The 25,776-nt window shown below is 34.7% G+C and overlaps 1 protein-coding gene across 2 annotated transcripts in view; it reads right to left on the minus strand.

Annotated features, from left to right (window-relative positions):
• The window catches only part of LOC106462362 (neurogenic locus Notch protein-like), a 100,847-nt gene that overhangs the window by 28,707 nt on the left and 46,364 nt on the right, over positions 1-25,776 (minus strand). For both annotated transcript variants that reach the window (XM_013922278.2, XM_022389609.1), the window contains 6 exons: positions 12,050-12,172; positions 11,194-11,427; positions 10,368-10,523; positions 8,597-8,779; positions 1,443-1,670; positions 553-900 (listed from right to left, as the gene is read on the minus strand). In XM_013922278.2, the coding sequence (XP_013777732.1) occupies positions 553-900; positions 1,443-1,670; positions 8,597-8,779; positions 10,368-10,523; positions 11,194-11,427; positions 12,050-12,172 (1,272 nt within the window). The remainder of the gene's footprint in view (positions 1-552; positions 901-1,442; positions 1,671-8,596; positions 8,780-10,367; positions 10,524-11,193; positions 11,428-12,049; positions 12,173-25,776) is intronic.

Genomic DNA, 25,776 nt, shown 5'->3' on the forward strand with positions numbered 1-25,776 from the left:
TGTTGTTGGATTTGTTAAGTGTCCATTTTGTTCGTGAGTTGAGTTTTATTGTGGGGAATGTTGGAGAGCTTTTCAACTATAGCTGGTGGGAATTTACCCATTCAAGCCGTCTCCAGCCATTATTAGTCTCAAAGTGGGTTCCTCATCATCGAATTTAAATTAAACACATTTGTTCTAATATAACCAATGAAGCTTTGTAAAGAAAATCAACAGAAATTTAACACATGTTCTACATACAAATCCAGAGAATACTAAATCACATCAACTTAACTTGAAGATTTCATGTTTTCTGTTATTTTTAGGTGAACAAATACCAAAATAATAGATAAACAGCAGGTATAAAACATAAATTTGACTACAGCATTCTTTATATCATATAAACAGTTACTAAAATCAGATTTTATTGAAAAATGGGAGAAGAACATGATTATAGGGTTGATCAAACCAATGATAAACTTATTATTATATTAATAAAATAAAACAAAATATATCTTGCCATAAAATATTTATTAATGATTTAGAAATTTTTTTAAGAGTAATATGTAAGCACACCTGTAAATCCTGGAAGACATCTACATCTGTAGGAATTGATTCCATCTTCACACGAGGCACCATTACGACAGGGATTGCTAAAGCATTCATTCAAGTTGTGCTCACAATTGGGTCCTGTTGTGCCTGGTCGACAGCGACACTGGTATCCATCAATAAAATCCTCACAGTGACCACCATGTTGGCAGGGATTACTACTGCACTCATTAATCTGGGTCTGACACAGTATGCCTGTATAACCTCTATGACAGTTACATGTGAACCTTCCAATACCATCAATACACTCTCCATAATGACAAGGGGAAGACTGACAGTCGTTGATGTTTGTTTCACAAGCAAATCCTGTAAAACCTACCAAAAGAAAAGCGCAAGCTTCAGAATATCATAGCTAAAATGCAAATGAAATTTCTTCAAACCTATAATCCTATATAATAATATTGTCAAGAGACAAATATGTTAGTACTCAAACACAAAACTGGAAGGAGTATGTCTTTCAATTTGAGTTACATCCAATTAAAATAGCATGAAATGTCCAACAGATGAAACCACTAATACATCATGCTACTGAAAGGAAAAATAAAGTGTTTCCTTTAGATTAAAAAAAAATATATATTTTCAGTCATCACTTTAAACAAGTATCTTAACTTGAAAGAAATACATCTGTTCCAGTAATGAGACATAACATCCCCAAGTATGGTGGTTACAAGTTATTTACCAACAAATTTATCCAGTTATAACTGTATTTAAGATAAAGAGAAACTGCCGGTAGTAGGTGAAAAAATATATATATTAAATTGCTTTACATGAAAAAAAATTTCATTCAACAAAAACGTATGAGCATAATTCAGTTGGGATTTCTAGTTCCTCTGTTATGTGTACGCATAATAACTTACCAGGTGGACAATCACAGGTATATCCCGCTACTCCATCATGACAAGTTCCACCATGATGACAAGGTTGGCTCACACAATCATCAACGTTTATTTCGCATTTTGTTCCAATAAAACCCACTTGACAAAGACATTTGAACCTGTTGATGAGGTCATTGCAGATTGCTCCATTCAAGCATGGATTTGGCAAGCATTCATCTATATCAATTTCACAGTGTATTCCACTGTAGCCTGTAAAATAGTAAATTCACAATTTCCAGCTTTATAATGATCAATAAATTGCATTATTAAACTTTTACCAGTAAGTACAACTTTATTCGAAGGTAGCGATCAGTAGATAAAGTGAATGCTTACTAGCATTTGACAAAAAAACATATAATGTGTGGTGTCAATCATTGTAAATTCAAGTAGCTCAATACTACATTAATTATTTTTTTAACACACAAATTTTCCCCTCATAGAGAAAACTAAGTCCAAAAATCAGCTGAAAGCTCTTCCCTGATTAAGCTGGGCTACGTGAAAATTACCTTCAATTACCGACTTGTTTTTATAACGTTTGCTATCGATTGGGTCCACATATTGCATAATGAGGAGTAATTATATTCTTTGCCTGTTACATCAATCAATGTAACAACCAAGTGGAATCATTTATCCTCAATATTACATACATGGGAGATCAAAGACGTGTTTGCACTGGTGATATTCTTGTTTATATTTCGCGTGTGTTTAATACAAGTGGCCCTGTAAAAAACAGAGACAAGGACCCACATGCAAATTGAAGCATACAACAGCTTAGAAATGTGTTTAATTAACGATAGGGAAGTAATTCTAAGGCTAAAGTAATAAAATGATACTGGATCATACTTTTGTCGTAGAAATTTATCAATCGAAATGTTTCGCATCTAGTTTATTACAATAAAAATACCACAGATTATAGTAACAGCCATTACATAAGCATATCGGCCATTAACACGTTTCTTAAATATTTAAAGATATGCAAAGGTTTTGTGTGTCTGTCTGTCTGTCACGTTTTTTTATGATTAAATTCAATTATGTTGCTTGGCTTCGTCAAGCTAACGTTACACTGAATTAGGCCTAGGTTAGTAAACGTCTGAATTTAGATCTGTCCCATGCCACTACAAACATGAGGCTTTTCAAGTACATAATTTTCAAGGTATTTTCATCCATAGTGTTACTTTTCTGCGCTAATTAACGTCTGAAAATAATATTTTAATCAGCTTAAGCTACTAAATATAGGCATGACAATGCCATTAGAAAACAACTTCGAAATGTAATCGTGCTGCCGTCGGCCTTTAAGTTGTTTTGTAGTGAACAAGACAACGCCACCTAGAACTTCCAGTCGTGACCCTCCGTGAACTGCACCAGTACGTTCCTTTGAGAAAGCTAACATTCCTGCAGGCTCAAGCAATAAAGTTGAGACCGCGAGTTAAGGTGGAGGTCCGCGGTTCTCACACAAAGCATGCAGGCATCCTGCAGAGCAGGTTACAGCTCCCGCCTCCCCCTCCTGTTACCACCCTCTTCTCATGCCTGCCCTTTCAACCAAAACCATTCCTTTACTCTAAGCCAACATGTGCATACACATTAATGTGTTTTTATCAGATAGTGGTGATAATCCAACTTCCGTCAAACTTGGTGATCAGTCATAAAAAAGCTTGTACTAAGGCAATGACATGTCAAAAAAAGGAACAAACGCATCGAACACCGCATGTATACACATATTTTATGCCTTCAACCACTCCTAGAGTAAGATGCAAGCCTCATTAATCACGACTTTCTTTTGTATGTGTAGCTCTGAAGTATCCTAAGTCTACTAAAGCTGTACTAACAAGAAACAGTGATATGTAAATGACGTCCTATAGTCATTTGTGTATCGCTTGGGACATTTATTTATCCGTGTTATTAATTAAGATACAAGGCGAAATAAAAAATGGCTTACACTGCGTGAAAAATTACTCCGTATCTTAGTTTTAGGCTACTTCAGCTCTATACGTTGCTACAGTAAAGTGAAACCTTCTAGAGGTTGATATAAGCACACTTAACCGGGATGTAAACCAAGTGGTATTATATACACTATTACTTATTTCAATTGTGAAGTTACACTTTCTTCCTTAACTTCCGTTAATTCAACCTCTCTCCCACAGTGCCTTCATTTCTCGGTGACTCTTTAAGTTAACCCTCGCTCCCATCCGCCTTAAAGTACTGTCAAATTATCCCCCCCCCCTTATCATGTTAAGTGAGCCTCCTCGCCGTTAAGTTATCGAACCTTCTTTTCTTTAAAGGTAAACCTCGAAAATAGCCTCACTGTTTGATTGAAGAGAACTGAAAGTACTATGTGAAATTATATTCGCTTTATACAAATTGTTCTTCAATGTCTGAAAAAAAAATTAATAAACATATCAGCCTTATTCTACTGGGGTGATGAACGAAATTTTCTGGACTACGAACATTTAACAGCCAAATTCTTATTATTATTGCGCTTATCCTAAACACAAACATTTCGTTAGTCAACAAAACTACCTAATACTTAATATTTTTGAGTTTAACCAAAAATGAACAAGCTCTATTAACTTCATCAATTGGCCCGGCATGGCCAGGTGGTTAGGGCGCTCGACTCGCAGTCTACGGGTCCGAATCCCCGTCACACCAAACATGCTCGCCCTTTCAGCCGTGGGGGTGTTATAATGTGACGGTCAATCCCACTATTCGTTGGTAAAAGAGTAGCCCAAGAGTTGGCGGTGGGTGGTAATGACTAGCTGCCTTCCTCTAGTCTTACACTACTAAATTAGGAACGGCTAGCGCAGATAGCCCTCGTGTAGCTTTGCGCGAAATTCAAAACAAATAAACAATTAACTTCATCAGAAGGACCTACAACAAAATAGTCAACAAAACATACGTACAAACATTCTGATCACACCTAGCAGGTGTAACAAGTCACATTTCAACCAACATATTTACACAATGCCATGGTGAGCAATGCAGCAGATGTATTAAAAAACGATCATTAGCTTTTCAAAGCTAACAGAAATAATTTCTTAGTCTATCACAAATTTACCTTTATGTAACAACGTTCTATAAGTTTTTTATTTTTATTATTTATTTTGACTTTTTTACATTTCTGGGCAATGACATTCAACAAGTCATTGAACTGTCGCTTAAAGATAACGAACTAGTCTTACTTCGCCCGAACACAAAACTAAATAAAATAAATCTTCGAGCTTTTCAAGACCCTAATTTCAGATATTCAATAAACAACTTCCTCACATTAAAACCGAAAGAAAAAAACAGCCTGCTTGTCCTGGTACCGAGTTTCGCATGACTAACCAATATATATGACGACAAAAATCAAAGGGGTAAAGCCACCAAACGCTGTTTGTTATTATTACATTTTTTCCTATAAAAACCGATCATCTAGTTAGTAAACGTGTTAGAACATGCTATATTAATGAACAGACGAAAGATAACAGCGTATTGCTCAACCTTATAGACGTTTCCTATGCACTTTGTCTGGTTTTCTCAAACTTATAACTTTCGACCTACAGAATCTTAACTTTTATTACTGTTTACAGACTAAATTGATACACAATAAAATAATAAAAGTTTAGCTACGTAAAGTATAACTTAAATTTACAGATTAATATACGGAATAAGTTGATAAAACGACTGAATAGGCTTAGACTGAATTACAGATAAGCACACTAATAAACGACTGTAAAGACAGGCTGAAAGATGTTAGATCTTTTTTTTTTTTCTCAATCACCAACGTGTAACACATTGAAAGCGTACTCTGTTCCAAGTACAACAAACACTTGGTAAACACAAAACACTTGCGCAACCTGCCAAGCAAAGTGTACACGTAACACATGGTGGATGCGTGGAAAGAACAATAAACGAAAAATCTTTTATACAAAGAGACTGACAAAAGCTTCGACGTTTACAGCTTCCAAAGAAAATCTCTACTTCTCCGCCACTTTTTGTTTTTAATTCAGTGTTTGGGGGTTGGTAGATGTGTGTATATGTAGCGCCTCTACCGCCCCAAAGCGCGTTTGTGAGTCAACATCACGTGTATATAGATTCAGAAGCACAAATATTTGAATAAAAGGTCGATAATTCGAATAAACTTTTTAAATTTTGTTTTAATGTTTATTACAGATTTATATTCATCAAATAATTTTCCCTCCATGTTTATGATGATGTGTCCAGTAAACAAATAGACGCACAACGTGTTAGGTTTTCATGAACAATGAACAACCTGTAACTTAGGTGTATATATATATATACAGGTGAGGAAATGTACGTTCCATAGCCTCTGGAATCTACAGCCCACCAAATTTTTCATACCACGTCCGATCAAACTTAAGAAGAAAATTAGTTTCTGAAGTTCCAAGTAAAGCTATACAACGGACTATTTTCGCATTGCTGTCCCTAATTGTGCACTAATAGTCTAGAGAGGGTTACTTGTCAACAACACCCACCGCCAACTCGTAGACTATCATTGCCTAACCCCCCAGTGGCACAGCGGCATGTCTGCGGACTAACAACGCTAAAAACCGGGTTTCGATGCCCATGGTGGGCAGAATACAGATAGCCCATTGTGTAGCTTTGCACTTAACTACAAACAAACAGAGCCTGATCTAATAGTAGGATTTGACAGTCACTCTTATAACACACTTACAACCCAATAGTACAGAGTGCGTTTTTAACGGCAATGGATCACAAACCACGTCCAAACCCTTGGATTTACAGTCCGAGCACGCTAACTTATAGGACATACCAACCTGTCCAACAGGAAAGAACTGCACATTACACATCTTAATAACAGCAATTATTTTAGATATAATGTCTACGAGTGCTAAAAATAGTTATAATATATTGTCAATATAATGTCATTCGAATAATTATATAAACTGGCGACGACCCACGTGGTCTTTAGGGAAAACTAATTTTAGATATGTGGTTCAAGTTAACACTGCAAACCGCTATAAGTGGTATATATAAATCAGTACATAACCTTGCAATTACATCCTACATTTTTACATGATTGAATTCTCAAAAAAAAAAAAAAATCACTCCACCATTATAAGCTCAGATTACAGTTTCAAGTTACAGCTATCACGACAATCGTTCTTGTGTTACCCGTTTTTCAAACCAATTACTTTTAATGTTTATGTGCTGCCGTGTTTGCCTCTTTTTACTACTCACTTATTTTCTTTCAATATAATACACCATGCAACAGGATGTTCCAAAACCGACCCCAAGTACCATCATTCTACCAAACTATACACCCTACTAGTTCACCAGCGGGCCAGAAAGCTAGTGATTAAATCCATGTCACGGTAATTAAATTAGTCCTATGTCTTCTGAAGGGGAACAAATGAGTTACAAAGGATTTATTTTGTTTTCGTCGTTGATATTTTACGCTACAATTTTAGCATTTCGAAAGTCAAGATATTTTTTTGAAACAAAAAATTAGCTAAGTTGTTAGTTGTGATGTGGTTTACTAACGGTTAATAATTTTTACTAGGATTACATGCTCCTATCTTTGAAAATTGGTTTCAGATATTTCGACCAAAGCTAACAAAGGTCTATTTTCGCTCCTATCCTTGAAAATTGGTTTCAGATATTTCGACCAAAGCTAACAAAGGTCTACATTCGCTCCTATCCTTGAAAATTGGTTTCAGATATTTCGACCAAACCTACAAATGGTCTATTTTCGCTCCTATCCTTGAAAATTAGTTTCAGATATTTCGACCAAAGCTAACAAAGGTCTATATTCGCTCCTATCCTTGAAATTTGGTTTCAGATATTTCGACCAAACCTACAAATGGTCTATTTTCGCTCCTATCCTTGAAATATGGTTTCGGATATTTCGACCAAACCTACAAATGGTCTATTTTCGCTCCTATCCTTGAAATTTGGTTTCAGATATTTCGACCAAAGTTACAAAAGTCATATTTTCGCTAGTCGTCCTTAATTCTGAACTGATAGGCTAGAGGGAAGACAGTTAACATCAACAACCGCCAACTTTTGGGCTATAATAAAAAATTAGTTGGATTTGACCATCACTCTTGTAATATCTCTACTGCCCCAAAGCACAGATCGCGTTTTTCAGTCAACATCAAGTTAACTTTTGGATTTTTGGATTTACAGTCCGGCACACTAGCCGCTAGGGCACGCAGTCTTCCAACCTTAAAGAGAAAGTACTATTCATATAAAAGCACACAAAATTTAGTTTATTCTTACACACTTCATTGACTAATCGTACTTGAAATCTGTAAACGTATAACTTAAAATATTCAAACCTATGTAGGAAATACAAAAGTTAGCTTTTGAGAATTGTTACGTATAATGAGATTCAGCACGTATTTTATCGAGAAATTAAGATACTCAACCGGATACAGTTTTGTGGAACTAATCACTTTTCTTCAATCATAGATTCAAATATCAGATTATCAATAAAAATTAAACAGTACTGGTATTTTCAACTTAAATGCCAGCTTTTAATCACATGAACAAAACGGCTAAGTCAAATACCTCTACGGTTCATGTATGGCTGCCCTAATTTTAAACTATCGAAGACAGCCAGTCAGCATAACATGCCGCTAATATCTTTGTCCGGCTTTTAAATAGAGAGTAGGACATACTGTCACACTTGTATTGTAGCCACAGCTGAAAGTCCGAGGGGGTATTTAGCGGCATCACGACACGAACTTTAGACCTATCAGTCTTCTACCTGGCACTAGACCATATGTGGCTCCCATTAAAACTAACTTATAATTACACACTATCAGTCCTCTACCCGGCACTAGACCATATCTGGCTCCCATTAAAACTAACTTATAATTACACACTATCAGTCCTCTACCCGGCACTAAACCATATCTGGCTCCTATTAAAACTAACTTATAATTACACACTATCAGTCCTCTAGCCGGCACTAGACCATATCTGGCTCCTATTAAAACTAACTTATAATTATACACTATCAGTCCTCTACCCGGCACTAGACCACATCTGGCTCCCATTAAAACTAACTTATAATTACACAGATACGTCGACTTAAAAGTTAAAATAAAACTCCAAAGTTAATTTATCCCTTGTAAAATTGAAACAACAGCTCTCACAAAAAGAACACTAACCTGGCATACACACACAACGGAAACCTCCTCTTTCGTCCAAACAGGTGCCATCGTTTTGACAGGGATTAGAATCACATTCATTGATGTTAATCTCACATCTGGGCCCTGTAAAACCCTTACTGCAGTTGCAGCTGAAAGAACCTGGCGTGTTGACACACATTCCTCCATGCTCGCAAGGCGATCCTAAAAGAGTTAACCATAATTAATTGAAAATGTGGAGTAACAAGTTGGATAGGTGTGTGTAGTTCATTTAATTAACTTGTTCATCATTATTTTATAATTCTGCTTGTGCTTTCACTCTACGACAGCCTTATTTGCAGTAAACGTTTTAGTAAGAAAAACGCACATAACTCCTTATACTGGGCATATTATTAATGAAACAAGAATATACAAGAAACCATACTAGGAATAGTAACAATCTATTTTATATTAAAGGAAAATTTCTGTAAAGGGATTTCCTTGATGATTTAGAATAGTGACACCTTATAACAGATTACGATATTTCAGTAAACCCCTTCTCCAACTGTTGGACATTTTTTCAAGTCAATATTTGCAGCTCTAAGATAAAAAAATCTATGAAACAAATAACGTGGTGGAAACTTAACCAATAAAATCAAAACACCTCTTAACAAAAGATAATTCTTAGAATGGCATTCACTCATAAGCCACAGCCAGTGATATCCAAATGGAAACATCCATAAGAAATTTTAAATTTGTACTCAAAGGGGAAAAAAGAAGTCTTCACAAAGTCTATATTAATGGCGTACGTTTTTCTCAATCTAAATAGAAAATAAAGAAATGAACCAAAACAGATTAACAACAACTTATCGGAGTTTTAGTCCTGACCCTGTTCCTAAATCCAACATGAAAAACCATACAAAGCGTTGGTTGACACACGAGCTGTTCCAGCAGCTTTCACAAAGAAAATCAGATTAGCGTGTGTAAATATACTTATGCTTAAATTCAGTGAAACAAGATTACAGATACCATAACTCTGCATGGTTCACCAACAAAGCGTAAAGAAATTCATATTGCTGATGAGTAAATCACAAGCAACTCATACGATGACCATGACTGTGTACTGTCTCCTCAAATCAATATAAAATAACTGAGGAAGGGTATGACCAAACTTCAGTTTAGAGGCTAGAAACTTTCAACCTCTAAGTCCGGCATATTAAGAAAGACCCAATGATCAAATATCTCAAGTTTAAACCTTAAGAAATGAGTTTTGACTAAAACATTTGCTTTCAATTATTTGATACTACGAAGTCCACAGCATGCAATTATGAAATTATTAGAGGTTAAAGAGAGGTCAAAAATGGAGTTAAGCCAAATATAAGTAAATATTTCAATAAAACGGTGATAATGTGGAATTAATATCAAATAGAGATTAAACAATTCAAATGAACTTTTTTAAAAACCCCAGTATTAAGTAAAATCATGGTAAGATGTTTCTTCTGTACAATCTGGGATTATTTTACACCCAAGTTAAATCATTTTTGAAAATATGTTAAACAAAAAGAATGGATAAAAATGCCAAAAAACATCAAACCATCCAACGTTGTAAAAGGGGTTTCAGTAAAATCAAACATTCTAGAATCCTCATGTGAATGAAAAATTAATTTCCTAGGAATCCTTTATTAACATACAAAAAACAATTTTAAACACAATAGAATCATCATATCGATACATGGTTTAATTGTCTAAACAAGTCAATACTTAAAAAAAAAAAATAACTGTGTAACATATATATATATATATATATACATGCCTTCTTGGCACTCGTTCACATCTACCGTGCAGTCAGTGCCCTTAAACCCATTGGGACACGTACAAAGGTAAGTACCATCTGTTGGGTTGGTGTTGCACTCAGCTCCAGCATGACAAGGATTGCTGGCACATGCGTCATCCAAATGACACAACAGACCTAAATAAGCAAAGCAAAGTTTGAAATGTGGTGTACTAATTAGTAACAAAAAGAAAAGAAGAGAGGTATGGTTGGTACGTTAAAACACGAAGTCTTCTTCAAAACATCACACAATATAGATATGCACACATCAACAGATGAAAACAATTAAACCGTGTACCATATCTCACGGATTGTTAAAATCATTTCAGTTTCGTTATGTAGTATTGTTTATTTGATTTCATAATAAATTTAAGCCTAAAAACTGTCGAAATTTGGTCATATCATTAAGTGTGTCAAATTATAATGGCAAAGAATCGAGATGTTTTTTATCTTTTATTCACGGAATCGATTACTAAAACATATCAATAAACAACACACTTTAATACAAATTTACATAAACATTACAATTATAAAATCTCAGAATTTAATATTTTAACAACTAAAAAATATGCTAAATTCATTTTGTATTCCAGGTACTTTAAACCTGAGAAGTAGATAAAACTAATCAAAGGAAAATGCAAGACCGTTTATATTCTTATAATTATCAGTTCCATTTGTGTTTTTTTTTTGGTTTACGATATATAGTGAAAGGCAATACATTGAAACAGATGTTCCAAATAGATGGTGGATTAAGCAACGTTACATCTAACATTTGTTACAAGTATTTTATTACGAATGACATCTGCACCTGTTTTTCCGGGTGCACATTGGCAATAAAATGATCCAACTCTATCGTGACAGGTGGCACCATTGAAACATGCTGCGCCTGCGCAGTCATCTATGTTTTCACTGCAATCTGGACCTGTCCAACCGTTTACACAAATGCAGGAATAACCTCCAATGGTATTGGTGCATGTTGCTCCATTTCTACAAACGCTAGGCCTTAAAGCACACTCATCTACATCTTGACTGCAGTAAGGACCTGAAAAACCAAAAACCATACAAATCAGTCATAAACAACCCAAAATAGCAAGTTCACACCTCAAAAACAACGATTCAAGAATGTCACTAATAAGACTATAATGGTATTTCCAGGTAGAATTTGTATCTCAAAATACCATTATAGAAGATTGTAAAGTATAATTAATTTCGAACTTTCGAATTGTATGTTTCCGAACTTTAAATAACTCTTGTTTACAGATAAAAAATCTGAATAACTGTTTACGCAAAATACATAATGAACACGTGAATCCTCTAGTTATTATTTTTTTAAATAAATCAACAGACGTGACCATATATCACAACCATGTTGCAATGATTTCAGGCGACAACCTCACATTTACTGGACCATCACTTGAAAAACGTCTACAAAACATACGATAGTAAGAATTAATGGTTAGAAATTGTATACTTTAAGACTAAAGTATGCCTGTTACTGCTTTATTCTACCAGTTCTCATTCATCATTTATTCACAGCTTTACTGCTGCAACTCAACACGGTAATGATTATTTTACTGGATCACACATGTCAGATGCACGGCCACCATTTGTTTATGACGCTCACTGTACAAGTGGGAATAATTATTAGCCACGTAAAATCTTACCAGTATACGTGGAAGGACACTGACAAGTGTATCTATTCACTCCGTCGATGCAAGTAGCTCCGTTTTGGCACAGATTACCAGCACAGTCGTCAATATTGTAATCACAATTGGTCCCTGAAAATCCTACAATAAAAAAAAAGAGATCAAAACCGTTTTATGCTAGATGCATTGATAATTACTGTATTCTTTAACATGCATTCAACAACAGGTAAACAGCATTTAGGATTTTTCTCTTGGAACATCATTTACCAAAACCACACACATATAGAACAAAAGAATTACTACCCCCTTATTAAATGTGCTACTGTTTCCACAAAACATAGCTCAAGTCTAAGCTGACCATCACTCATAACAGATGTACCCACAGAGAAGCCTTATTAATAATACTGTTGAAATAATTAGCATGATGAAAATAGAACTTTCAGCCTGGTACCATAAACAAGTCGTGATAATTTGATAACTTTTATATGAGAATATAAAAGCGTGTTCATAAATACAGTTGTGAAGTTCTGAAATCTGGACGTTTAATAAAACTAGTAACTAAATAAACAACTTGTTCTAACACACACACACACACATAAACAGTATCGACAAAAATGGGCAAACTTCAAGGTCAACTAGTTTAACACACCAACACTGGAGTTTTAGGCCCAGGAATGTACGCTGCAGGAAACCTTAAATTATACATATTCCATAATGTGACTTCGATACCCACTCCGCTGCATTAGCTGGACTCTCCAAAGTAGACGGGATATAAAAAAGGTATAGAATGGAGGGGTGAGCAAGCAGTGACGCATACATAATGGAGGACACACACACACTGTAGAGTACCTAGAAGTTATCTTCCCCACTGGTGTGTGGCAACATTAGTCATACGCTTCATTTGCAATACATACCCTTATGTATATATATAAAAAGGGGAGAGGGGATTTTTCAAGTAGAAAAAATAAATCGTCCTATTCAAAGATATAATGTAAAATTAAACAATTGAAGTTTCATGTAAGAAATATTAGGGCATTAAACTTGATAATACAAAATATATTAGTATTTTCATACTCCTGCCGAAAAACGGTTATCTTTAATAGTTATAGCTTTATTCCACTACCATGAATACATTTCAAGTCCTTTTATTTGATCTATGCTTATTTTCAAGACCTGAACACTCCTCCGACTTTCCCCAATGCAACCACCACCTTTAGGTATTTTTTTCTCTGTTTATTTGCTTAACTCTAAGATATTTCTATCGTTCTAAGAACTTCAATGAAAACGACAGCACATTAACAGCCGATAAAACTACCTAGCAATTAATAATTACACTTTGGTGATTGTATGGGCTACTCACCAGTGTCATAACTTTACCCTAACCAACTTAACGGTATTAACGTGTCTACAGAATATCTAAACCACTATTTAACAAATGTCTACGTTTCTCTGGGAGTCGCAAGACCGATTTTTACTGATCCTAACACGTACCCTTAGAACCCCCAGGGAGTGACATGGGAGGGGAGGGGGGCGATGCTCAGTTATGACTCTTCAATGTCAACCGTTAGAGAGATCCTACGTTTTACCCGTGCGTTGAATGGATACGTTAGCTAGTACTTAAATAAAATGAAGCATGCACAGTTTCTCCACCAACTTTGCATCACGACGTAATATATTTCTTTAAAAAACTGCTTCAAGGAACTCGTTAGCAAAGTTTATCTTTCACGGGTTTCAAATTTGCTTCTTTTTCATATATGGTTTAAATTAATTTTAATTACCAACACATTTAAATGTATCTTCTAACTCATATTTGGTGTGTGTATATAATATTCTATGGATTTCTGTAGTTTCTTTATATTCGTGAGATTATTACAAAACCACTTTGAACTTAAACATAAAGAAATGCTAATATTCGTTTTAACATTTGGCATATAGATACAAAATTACTAAGTAAACATGAACTCTTAAAAGTTAACTTCTAATATTATCAAAATATTTTAACACTTAAACTGCACTTGTTGTTACACTGATATGACAGAAAATGTGTGCCTTTTTTTGTTTGGCTGACATTTTGTAATTTTTGTACGTTATTAACCATTATTTATTCAAATATGTATAATTCTTTAAAAGGCTTTGCATATTCAGACGATAAAAAGGTGTCTGGTTGATTATACGAAACTCCCGGATGAAAAGGTATTAAGTACTGTCTTGTATGTGACGTGTATGAATCCAGGCGTCTGGTTTCAAACCATCAAACTGTCAATTATGATATTTCAAAATAAAATAACGATGCTTTACCCAGCATGGTTCGAATTTGTAAACATGTGAAAATTTTCAAGCGCTTTGCTGCGACGTCTCGTTAGGAGTACAAAACAACGTATTAACGAACATTAATAATTCACTGCCAACAGTGGGTATAAATTATAATTTTTATTCTGAATCTGAGTACAAGATCCTTCGAAAGTTTTCTAAGAAATACTTTTTATGCGTGATTCAGCACTATGAGACTAGACATTTGTTCAAACAAGTGCCCCTTAAGAAACATGACGCTGCACGTCTTTCTGTACCAATTTCGCCTTGTCATACGTGTAAAAATTCAACCTAAAGCTCTCATGTCAGAACCATTCTGAAAAATGAGTAAAAAAACGCTTTCTAGGATTGGTGGAGCTCCTCATAAAACCTCCCCGCACAACCTAGTCTGTCTGTCTGGACTTACTGGCGCATGTGAATGTTGGACAAAAATTCATTCTTCATTGTTTGTCCCCAACCGCGACTTTCAAGAACTGATAATGAAAACACGATTTTATCCAACTTAAAAGGTTTTAAAGGCACCAATAGAAGCGAATGATATGACGATGGACGAATAACATATGAACTGGCATAAGAGTTATCAAATTTATAAGCGGTCAGTATTACAACGGGTTTGTGGTTTTTCGACCAATTAAAACTTTACTATAATTAATACTTTCCCGTCCAAGTTCAAAAAATAAAACGCTAAATTAATGGTCCAGTGGTGACAAAGGCTAATATTTCGATCAAAAGAAAAACTCCAGCTTCCATAACTGTTTCTTTGTTTCTTTTGAATTTCGCGCAAAGCTACACGAGGACTATCTTCGCTAGCCGTCCCTAATGTAGCAGTGTAAGACTAGAGGGAAGGCAGCTAGTCATCACCACCCACCGCCAACTCTTGGGCTACTCTTTTACTAACGAATAGTGGGATTGATCGTCACGTTATAACGCCCCCACGGCTGAAGGGTCGAGCATGTTTGGTGTGACGGGGATTCGAACCCGCGACCCGCAGAGTGCGAGTCGAGCTCCCTAACCACCTGGCCATGCCGAGCCTCCATAATTCTCTATACCATGCGACAATTCATACATACATTACACTATTTATAGTTCAATCTATCTTCAAGACTTGGCACATAATACCAGATGCTATACAAGTTTGTTTGAACGGGCAGGCGTTCTTTGTTGTTCGTTTTCTGTAAAACCGAAATGTTATAAAAATAAAAAAAGTCTACAAAATTCCACGGTCGTTTAATTTTCGAGTTTGTTTGTAATTAAGCACAAAGCTACACAATGGGCTGTCTGTGCTCTGCCCACCACGGGTATCGAAACCCGGATTCTAGCGTTGTAAGTCCGCAGACATTCCGCTGTGTCTCTGGGGGGGGGGGGCTAATTTTCGAGTACAATCGGCTTTGAAATATAACTATTTTATAGTTAATAGATCGATAGTTAAATAAATTAGCAGAGATGGATGATTTGACTTTACGATTAAATGTTACTATTCTGCCGTCCTTACTTCCAATAAACATTTCCGAAGTTATTATCATACTTTATGGTGTTTTACAAGTTTCTGTATCCTTAAAATTTCAACGATCGATATCCAGTAGCCTACTGCAATACGAGATTTCTTATATCAAACTTTAAATTAATAACAGTATTTCTAACACGAATGTATAATTTTTATAAACAATGCTTAAAAGTTAACTTGAAAATAACTATTTTCATTGGTGCGTTGGTAATACTTCAATGCAACGAAATTTATCTGTATGTAATATAGATATGTCTGGAAGAAGAAAAAAAAATGAATGATGCATTATATCAAATGAAAGTTCATTAAATTCCACTCTGCCTCATTTATTCCCAAGTCTATACTTATGGCTGATAAGTAAAAACAAAATTACCATTCAAATTTAAATGTCTACCTTCTATGTGTAAAAGCTAAAGTTCTAAAGGATTTAACAGATACGTAGTACACACAGTAAAAGCTTTGTTATATGGCATCTTCTCATCCGGAAAGCTCTTGTAACCGGAAATTACAATATCTCCAAATACAAATGCTCATTGTAGATTAGAGGCGCTAATGTGGCTTTGTTTACATTTTTTCCCGCCGGCAAGCTTCAGTTGTTCGCCATCTGTACTGGAATTCACATTGTGCTTACGTTACCTGTAAATATTTTCTACATCCTGAAGTTATGGCTTATAATTCTAACAAGAAATCAATAGTAACTCCTTCCTCAGGGAAAGGAGTGAAACGTAAGCGAGTTATACTAACATTACAACAGAAAATATAGATTTGTAAACCCACGAAGAAAGATGAGAACCATGATGAAGGAATTTAATGTTGGTTTATCAACTCTCCATGATATTAAGGCTCAAAAAAGAACACTTATTACATTTTTTATGCCGAATCAGAATACGGGAAAGGTGTGGAAATACGGAAAACCCTGGCAACAAAGCCTAACAATTGGACACTGTACTGTATGAATGGTTCAAATTGAAATGATTTGAAAGTGCACAAGTTAACAGTCCGATGTTGACTGAAATGGTAAAGATTTTTATAACTAAGTGAATTTGACGGATAAGTATCCATTTTTGTAATGGCTGACTGGCTTGTTTTAAGCTTCGACACGATATTAGAAAACTTGACGTGTCTGACGAGCAGAAATCGGCCATGATGAGGCTGCTAAAATATATTGCAAGATATTTGCTTCTCATATTGGAGAACACAATTCAACAGTGGAGCAAATTTATAACGCTGACGAAACATTTATTTTGACGTTGTTTGACCACTTATACTCTCGCGCAGGCTCGACTAAATCTAGTGCTGCAGGATTCAAACAGAATAATGATAGGTTGACCATGTTAACTAGTGCGAATGCTACTGGTACCCATAAATTAAAATTACTAGTGGTTGGAAAATATCATTGCCCAAGAGCATTCAAAGACGTTACTTATCTACCTGTTGTGTACAAGGCGCAAAATAATTCCAGGATGAACAAAATTATTTTTGGGAATGGTTTCATCACAGTTTTGCACCCGAGGTCAAGGAACATTTTAATAAAATTGGCATGGCTGAAAATAGCAGAGATATTCTTTTGTCAGACAACTGCAAGGCTCACCCTCATGGAACTGAATTAGTTTCTGGCAATATTTTTATAACTTATTTGCCTGCCAATGTACCTTCTCTTATTCGACCAATGGACCAAGGCATTATTCAAAATATGAAATGTTATCATAGAAGAGATTTCCTTAGAAAGTTAATCGATCATGAAGGTATTGTAAAGGACTTTCAAGGAACATTAAATATTATAGATGCGATCTATGGGGTCGCCTTTGCATGGAGGACAGTAAGGAATGTAACATTAAGTAGAGCTTGGAGAAAACTGTGGCCTATAGTTGTATTTGAAGATGTGTCATCGGAGGACGAGGAATTTGAAAGATTCAATGTTTGGCTCAAGAAAGCTGTTTTCCACATCCTGGAAGTTGTACAAAATGCATGCATCTTTTCCCAATTCAGTGGCAGAGTTATAAGATGACGAGATTCAAGAATGGCCGATGCAAACACTGAGGTGACACATGTCGTGACCGATGCAGAAATCATAAACGGTATTGTGAATCCCAAATCATCAGCAATTAAAGAGACTCGGATGAAGAAGAAAAGTCTTAATCTCGTGGACTGCATCTGCAGACCATCTTAATAAAATTTGCTGAAAGCAAGTCATGTTATTCTGTAGAAGAAGTTATGCAGTTGTATATCATTCAGTCTTCTTTCCTGCAAAAAAGAAAACGGACGAGAATCCACTATGCAAACCAGACATAAGAAATGTGTTGAAAAAAACTAAAATCTGCCACAAATCTTCAGGGCATGATGTAAATGTATCGTCAGAAGAGCCATCTATGAAGGATGCAGCTAACAGCACACCACTGCCTCCAAAATCTCTTTCTAGCAATTAAACGAATGTGCATTATTTTAATAAGTTAATATTTAAGTGATTATTTAATGTTCAAGTGACTATTTATGTTAAAGTGACTTATTTAGTGTTTAAGTTACTTTTTTGGTGATCAAAACCTGAATCATAAACTGGCAAGCTTTCAACGGGACATTTAGTTGGTGAGTATATTACACCATACGGTATAACTTTATTTAAGATACTGTACTTACAAAGATTTTTTATACAATTCAAGGTTTTTTACAACATTAATTACTGTTTAGATGATGTAGAAATACTGTACTTTAGAACATTAACAAGGTGTCAAAATTCTTCCTGTAAATATCGTAAAAGGGAAACGCTTTCATTATAGGAATTTTCGCCTATCCGGCACTGCCCTGGTCCGGCAAATGCCGGATAATAAAGCTTACTGTGTTTGATATTTGATAAAAATAAGCAAAGGGCTCAATTACGACAAATGCAATCAACAGTAGGAGCTAATTTTATGAGATTACGAGTCTAATTTTTCTCAAGTAAAATATTGCCCACTATCAAATAATAAAACAAGATATAAAACAGGAAATAATTAATTTGTTCCACATGATCGTTTAACAAAGCAATGACAAAACAATGTCATTATCAAATATGAGACTTATAAACACTTCCTTTTCATGTACTAGTGCAGTCCATATATGGTATAGAAACGAACGAAAGATGTTGAACGTAAATAACTTAATATTAGTCTTCTGGATCTCTTATCGCTTACAACTGTTTCTGTTTTGACGATACACTTTATGGTTTTACACCACAACAAAAATCTTGGTTGTTGTTAAGCGCAAAACTACACAACGAATTTTGTTTCTTCTCCCCGCAGGTGTGATACCGATTTTAACCTTTCACACTTACAGCTGAGCCACAACAAGGTCACAGATGTCAGATATTCTAAAATCTTGTGTACCCACATCCAAACAAATTTGAAGTCAACCAAAAATAACATACCTTTTAACCTTACTTCCTACCTTAAATAAAGCGCGTGCTAAGACGAAAAAGGCAGCGATTAAATACGTGCTCAATCGTGACAAATCAAGTGTGTGATTTTAGACGAGTGAAAGAGTGACTTATTAACTATAGTGACTCGTAGAAGTTGAACGGATAAAGCTAAAATGTGTTATACACTGAAGTGCTTAAGACCATAAAAGTCACTATTAAATGACCAAATAGTTCCTAGCGATCTAATACATTAAAAACTGAAAGCAAACAATGGAGAATCGAAACTCGGTTGCGATTGCGTATCTGGTTTTACTTTTCAAATATTTTCTGAAAATAACAGAGATTCGGGACTGTCATTACTGAAAAAAAAATATTTGTAGACGATTTAAATTTCTATATGTAGAATATAAAGATAAAGATAAAGGTTTCATTTTTTAAACAATTACTTCAATACTGGTGATTTGTACAGTTACATATTCACAAGGAATAACGTTTTTCTAACGGATACTTGATAAACTTTCTACATTAAAAATGAATCATGAAGTAGTCAAATCTATTTTACCAGTTTTGACTGTGCATAGATTTAAATTAATTGCGAAGAGGTTACCCTTAACCTACATCTTATAAATTATGTTATAATATATGCATCATTTCATCACCATATCAATCCTTAGTTTGTCGTTTCCTTTTTTTTTAACCCTTGTTTCAACTTGTTCTTCCCTCCCCATTTCCTGTGGGATTTTTTCCCCTAACAGAACATCCTTTCTTTTTGTTTTGAATGATACTTCCTAGTACTGTTGGTGATCTATCTACTAAAATAAAACTCGAGATCTTTCGTAATTACGCACGAACTAGAGTTCAATATTACCAGAAGAAGGAGAACCTTCCCATAACATACATCTTCCTTACTCTGTAATACGTTTTTTTCTCCTCTACATCACCTGTGTCATACAATGAGGTTGTTATCCTTCCCAGAGATCGTGGCGGAACCACACCGACATAAACCATTGTGTGAGAGCTGTTTGTGAATTCACAGGCAAACGGCCCGAGACATTCCCAATACACGTACACAGTGTGACAAAGTCTACGTGTAAAAGGCCTGAGGGGTACAAGTACAGCCAAATGCCCTCGTTATTCGGAAATAAAGAAGGAATGACGCCGCTTTGGCCCAGAGCGAAGATTTAATAAGCTGGAGTAATCTTTGGTTTTAGCAAAGTTATGAAAGCAGTCGAGTTTAAAAAATTGTTATCATACCACTGCAGCTAAAAAAAAAGCACACCAAAAAAACAACGGAATGTCGTACTGCCATTTACTTAAAGCAAAATGCAAAGAAACTATCTGTAGAGAAACCACAAAACAACTTTGTACTTGTTATCCCTTAATGACATGTAAAATCCCTATACCTTGAAGTTTACCTTCAAGATAAGTAAAACATGCTTAGAAAAACAAACTAATTACTGGTTAGCAAGGATATACGCTTACTAATTCGCTAGATAAACTGCAACTGATTAATATATATAAACACAGGGTCGTTTTATCCAATAGACAAAAGGGACGGCAATTGCCCAGGACCCGCCGCTGTCAGGGGCCCACCACGCGTTGCGAGTATAATAATAAAATTTGAAATGCGTAATAAAATAATAATAAACCAGATTTGTTAACAAATTTATTTTCTCTTTTTTATTTCCTTAATTTTTTATCACTAATAAATTCAGTTTATCCTATTGTAATGGGAGTCCACTAGTTTATACTTCGCCCAGGGTTCACCAGTGCCTTAACGCGACACTGCATAAACATGCAAGATAGATTTGTTAATTTGTAATTAATAATTTCTTCGTTCTTTATCCTTTAGCAACAACGCTAACGTAAAAAACGTATTTTTTCTTATCAATTTCAAAAATCAATTGATTTACAATGTTAAAGAAATTATCGAATTAAAAAATAATTAATATTCAATAATATAAAAAAATAAGTTTAATCTAGTACATTTTCGTTTTGATTACCGGTTAACCAAAAGAGAGTCTTGATCACCACAACTATGACTGTCGAATCCCAGCCGACCTGATGAGACTTGGTACTGAACGAAAGGCCTCGTCGGCACTGGATAGAGCATGTATAGTGTGGTGGAAGAGTATTTTTCTTTAATTAAATTCATAAGATCTTATAATTAGCTAAACTAACTACAAAGATGTCCACAAATGAATCAAATAGAGTTTGTGTACAAGAATATTAACTCTCAACCAATATTCACTGCAAACCTCTTTTTACTCCTTATTAAAACAATTTATATACTGAAAATTATCCTCCGATTTGTTATTTTTACATCTTATAAATTATATCCTTAATGAAACCATTTTGACCTTCTATGAGGTTTGAGGTCAGGAGTAGAAATAAGGTGGTTTATTCAAATCAAATTCGCGGTAGAAATTTAGGTTTAAAAATCTTTCAAGCCTCAAAAAAAAAAAAAAAAATTAGGGGGCCTGAATGAGAACCCGGAGAGGTCAGAAACTTTTGGCTTCTTCACCTTGTGGTTTATTTCTACTATAGGGTTATTTTTATATCCAAATATTGGGATGACTGCTTAATTTAACATCATTTTGTCACATGTATAACTTGTTGAAAAGAGTGGAGGTTGGAAATATTAAATTGTAGAAACATAGGATGGTTTATTTCTGCTACATGGCTCTTTTTATACGTCTGGATTGGTGACTGCCTTCCCACAACTGGCTACAGACAGCGAAAAGCAGAAAGAGTTGAGACGTTGTGGGTTTAAGCACTCAACTTCTAACTTCTAATTGATTCTCCGTGGCTGCTAACTAATTCGACATCTGTGTTTGGACCATGTCTAATAGATGGAATATCTTCCCGATACTTTTGGAAGCTATGACCACAGGCCTTTTCCATTTTTTAAATCTCATTGTGAAGGTTTTGCCTTTGATTTGTATATACATATATAGACTAAAAGTGTGGCGATACAGCGATACGATACGAGTACGGTATCGTGAAGTCGTGATACGATTGTATCGATACATCGTCATACATCGTCCGACACGATACGATTTATGTATCTTCACGAAATTTGACAAGCTTTCAGTAAACACTACAAGTCTTTTGTATAGAAAAAATGAGAATTCCTAATAAAGTATTTTTGCTAAAAATTAATGATTCAGTAAAGGAAGATGAGTATTGAGTACTACATGTTGTCTTCATTTCTTTTATCAAAAACATTACATGCAAAGTAACATAACAAATTAACAATAACAAAATACATAAAAAGATATTAACTTATTTTTATTTTACTTCTCTTGCCAACTGCCATTTAGTTGATAAAACTTGAAAAAACACTGTAAAGTGTGAAGTACTTAAATAAGACAATGTTAGTGATACAGAAAATAAATTAAAGACAAGACTGTCAAACTTTTTAACAAACCACTGGTAAAACTTCCGTATCTAAATATGTATCATATTTTGGCATCAATATCTAGATATGTATTGTATCGACTACTATGATGAGATATGCACCCCTAATACCTACTATGAATAAGACCTCACTGCCACCCAGTGTCAGCAATTTTGTCTCAGTGTGAGAGAAGTGTTACAGTTAACTCTAACAGGTTGAGAGTTGACTTCATGCATAAAGAAACTTATGAGGCTGCTCAACTAAATGCCAAAGGAGAGGGTATGACAAATATAAACATGATAATAATTAACAATAATGAATACCATCTCACAAACCACTCTTTGTATTTATCATACACTAAAAACTACACCATTTACAAACTTTTCAATAACTAATAAGAATAACATATAATTATATAGTATGTAAGTTTAAAAGAAATAGTCTAGTACTGATAAAAATACTCTGTCTCACCTGTCATCCAAATAACCACCTTGCATATCATGACACACAAGGGTACGAGGAATACATGAAGTTTGACATTTCACTCTTTTTCTTAAAGTCATTGTCTTTGAAGACAAAAACTGCGGTGATTCGTTCCATTTCAATACCTCACTTAGTGTTTTAATGGGGGCACATTCCATGATCACTGGCTAAAACAGACTGAAATCAATAAATCTTTGTTATTTTGCAATAATTCCAACAAGTAAAACAAACATCTCCTAAATGACTTAGGATTATTATTCAAAAGTTATTTCTGAAACTTCTTACGTCTTTTGGCAACTAATTCAAAAACTATATGGTTAATAAGTTGTGAACAATCCAGATAATATAAAAATGAATAAATCTATAATAAATAAGGATATTTCAAGTATTTTTTTTATTATTATCCAACCATTTCATTGTTTTAAAGCACTATAATTTCTTAAAAATCAAAAGTTTAAAAAATTCAGAATAGGCATAAATTACAATCTTAAAGAAACCATTCTAAAATGAAAAGAAGTCTCCTTTTGGGCTTCCAAAGCTTAAAACTACAGTGTTATCCTCAATATGCAAGTTCACATTTACAAACATATCATATTCCATTATTCAAACAAGCAATCTATACAAAAATTATCTAAATCTCTAACATTTTTAAACGTTTGAATAAAAATACCTCTAATTCTTCCATGCTTCATAGAAAACAAGTTTAATTAAGTTTCTATTTCTATGTAAGCCTTATGTTGTCTACAGCAAGTATCATTTTAATAGCTCATCTCTGCACTCTTTGCAACATATGGCTATTTTTGCATAGTGAAGGAAACAAAACTTGTTCTTAATTGAGGTCTCCCTGCTCTGATACAGATACAAGTTTAAAATAAGCTTTTTACTCACAGATTAAAAATTCCTACAAATAGATCCAATCTGTTTTTTTAAATAACTGAAAAAACTACTTCTGAGCTCTAAATCTAAAAGTCACCAAACATTAACGTTTTCCTTCCCTGAAAGTGTATTTCAGATACATACTTACTGCTATGTACCACTAAAAACTATTACCTTTCTGTTCTCCCTCACTAGATGCAGATTTTGAGTAAGTATTCTCTGTGAGGCAATGATGGTCACTTGGTGGGTTCAAATGACATGAAGCATAATGAAAATATGGTATAATTCCTCAATCAGTCTTGCCTCCTCTTGTTCATTTGTGTGTGTGTGAGTACATGTGTTGAGGAACTTAGAATGTGTACAAAAATAATGATACACATATGGAGGTGCCAGGAATAATATGAATGACATGGAGATGGCTGAAGAACACACACAACAGGCAAAACTTGCCACATAGTCTTTGGGTAGAGTGAAAAATGGTAAATGAAGAGTCAAAAACCAGAGCCATAAGAAACTGGCCAATAATGTAAATAATGGAAGATGACTGTGTTTGGTGTAGTCCACATACTATCCTGTAAGATCTCCTACGGCTGGCAACAAAAAGATGGAAGAGAGACTGTGACATGGCAAATTTGGTGGTAGGAGACACAAAAAAGTGTACAGTCAGACTCACTCAAAAAAGAATATGCAAGATGAGTGAGCTTGCAAACTCAATCAATTAAAGGGGAAAGAGACAAGTTTCAAGAGAAGGAGGTCTGCCACAATAAAAACATACAATGGCAGTTTCCACAAAAAGGAACAGTCTGAGCAAGATAGCAATGGACTGTCTGTACAAGACACAAAATAAGATCATTAAAAGAACAACCATACAATGAGGAAATAGAGGGGGAGAAAGATGAGTAGAAATAATCCAATTGCCCTCTTAGGAAGCCCATGTCTTCAGAAGAAAGGAGAGGTCTGGAAATAACATCAACTGGTCCCTGTTATAGAAAGCATGATAGGCATTCTAGGCATAACTGTCTGAATGATGACCAAAAGGAAAAGAAGAAATTATGTCTTGAGAGATCAATAATACAAAAACAAGTGGCCAAAGCTAAAAGAAGGGCATGTAAGAGCTTAGAGAACCACATGAATGTCACAGTTGAGAAGAGGGACTGGTTAAGGAGGCAATGCACAGATGGTCTTAACCCTATCGCCTAAGGTATTCGTTACTGCACAGGATACAAGGTTTTAGTGTTTTACATTCAAACTTTTATTAAACTACTTTGTGTTTACGTTATACCAATTAAAATAGCATAATATCTTAGATAATAATCCATATATTAATATAAAACAAGTTTTAAGTTCTTAATTCTATAAAGCAAAATTTAAATAGCAGGAAATTAAACATAAATTACTCTCTTTGTAATCTTTATTACTCAGACAAACCATAATTTTTATAGCTTTGAATTTTGTTTGGTTACAGAGCTATCAAGTAGAAAATCAGACCCCTCATGCCACACCCACCTGTCACATTCTCTATTTCAGAATTTGTTGATAGTTCTCTCTTACATTTCATTATATATTACCTGTAATAAATAGAAAGTCAAGGTTTTCATCTATCAAATGACATATTGTATAACGTTATGTTCTGAATGTTTAAATTTAAACAACATCGTTCCCGTGGGAAGTTATCGACTAGCTTGGATGAATTTGTAATGGCTCTTGTCAAATAGTTAGAGCAAGAAAAATTTTGAGAGGTCAGGGAATTTGTCTACTTTTTGCATGTTATTAGTCAATAT

This window comes from Limulus polyphemus, unplaced genomic scaffold (genome assembly GCF_000517525.1).
Source record: "Limulus polyphemus unplaced genomic scaffold, Limulus_polyphemus-2.1.2 Scaffold1151, whole genome shotgun sequence".
Classification (NCBI taxonomy): domain Eukaryota; kingdom Metazoa; phylum Arthropoda; class Merostomata; order Xiphosura; family Limulidae; genus Limulus; species Limulus polyphemus.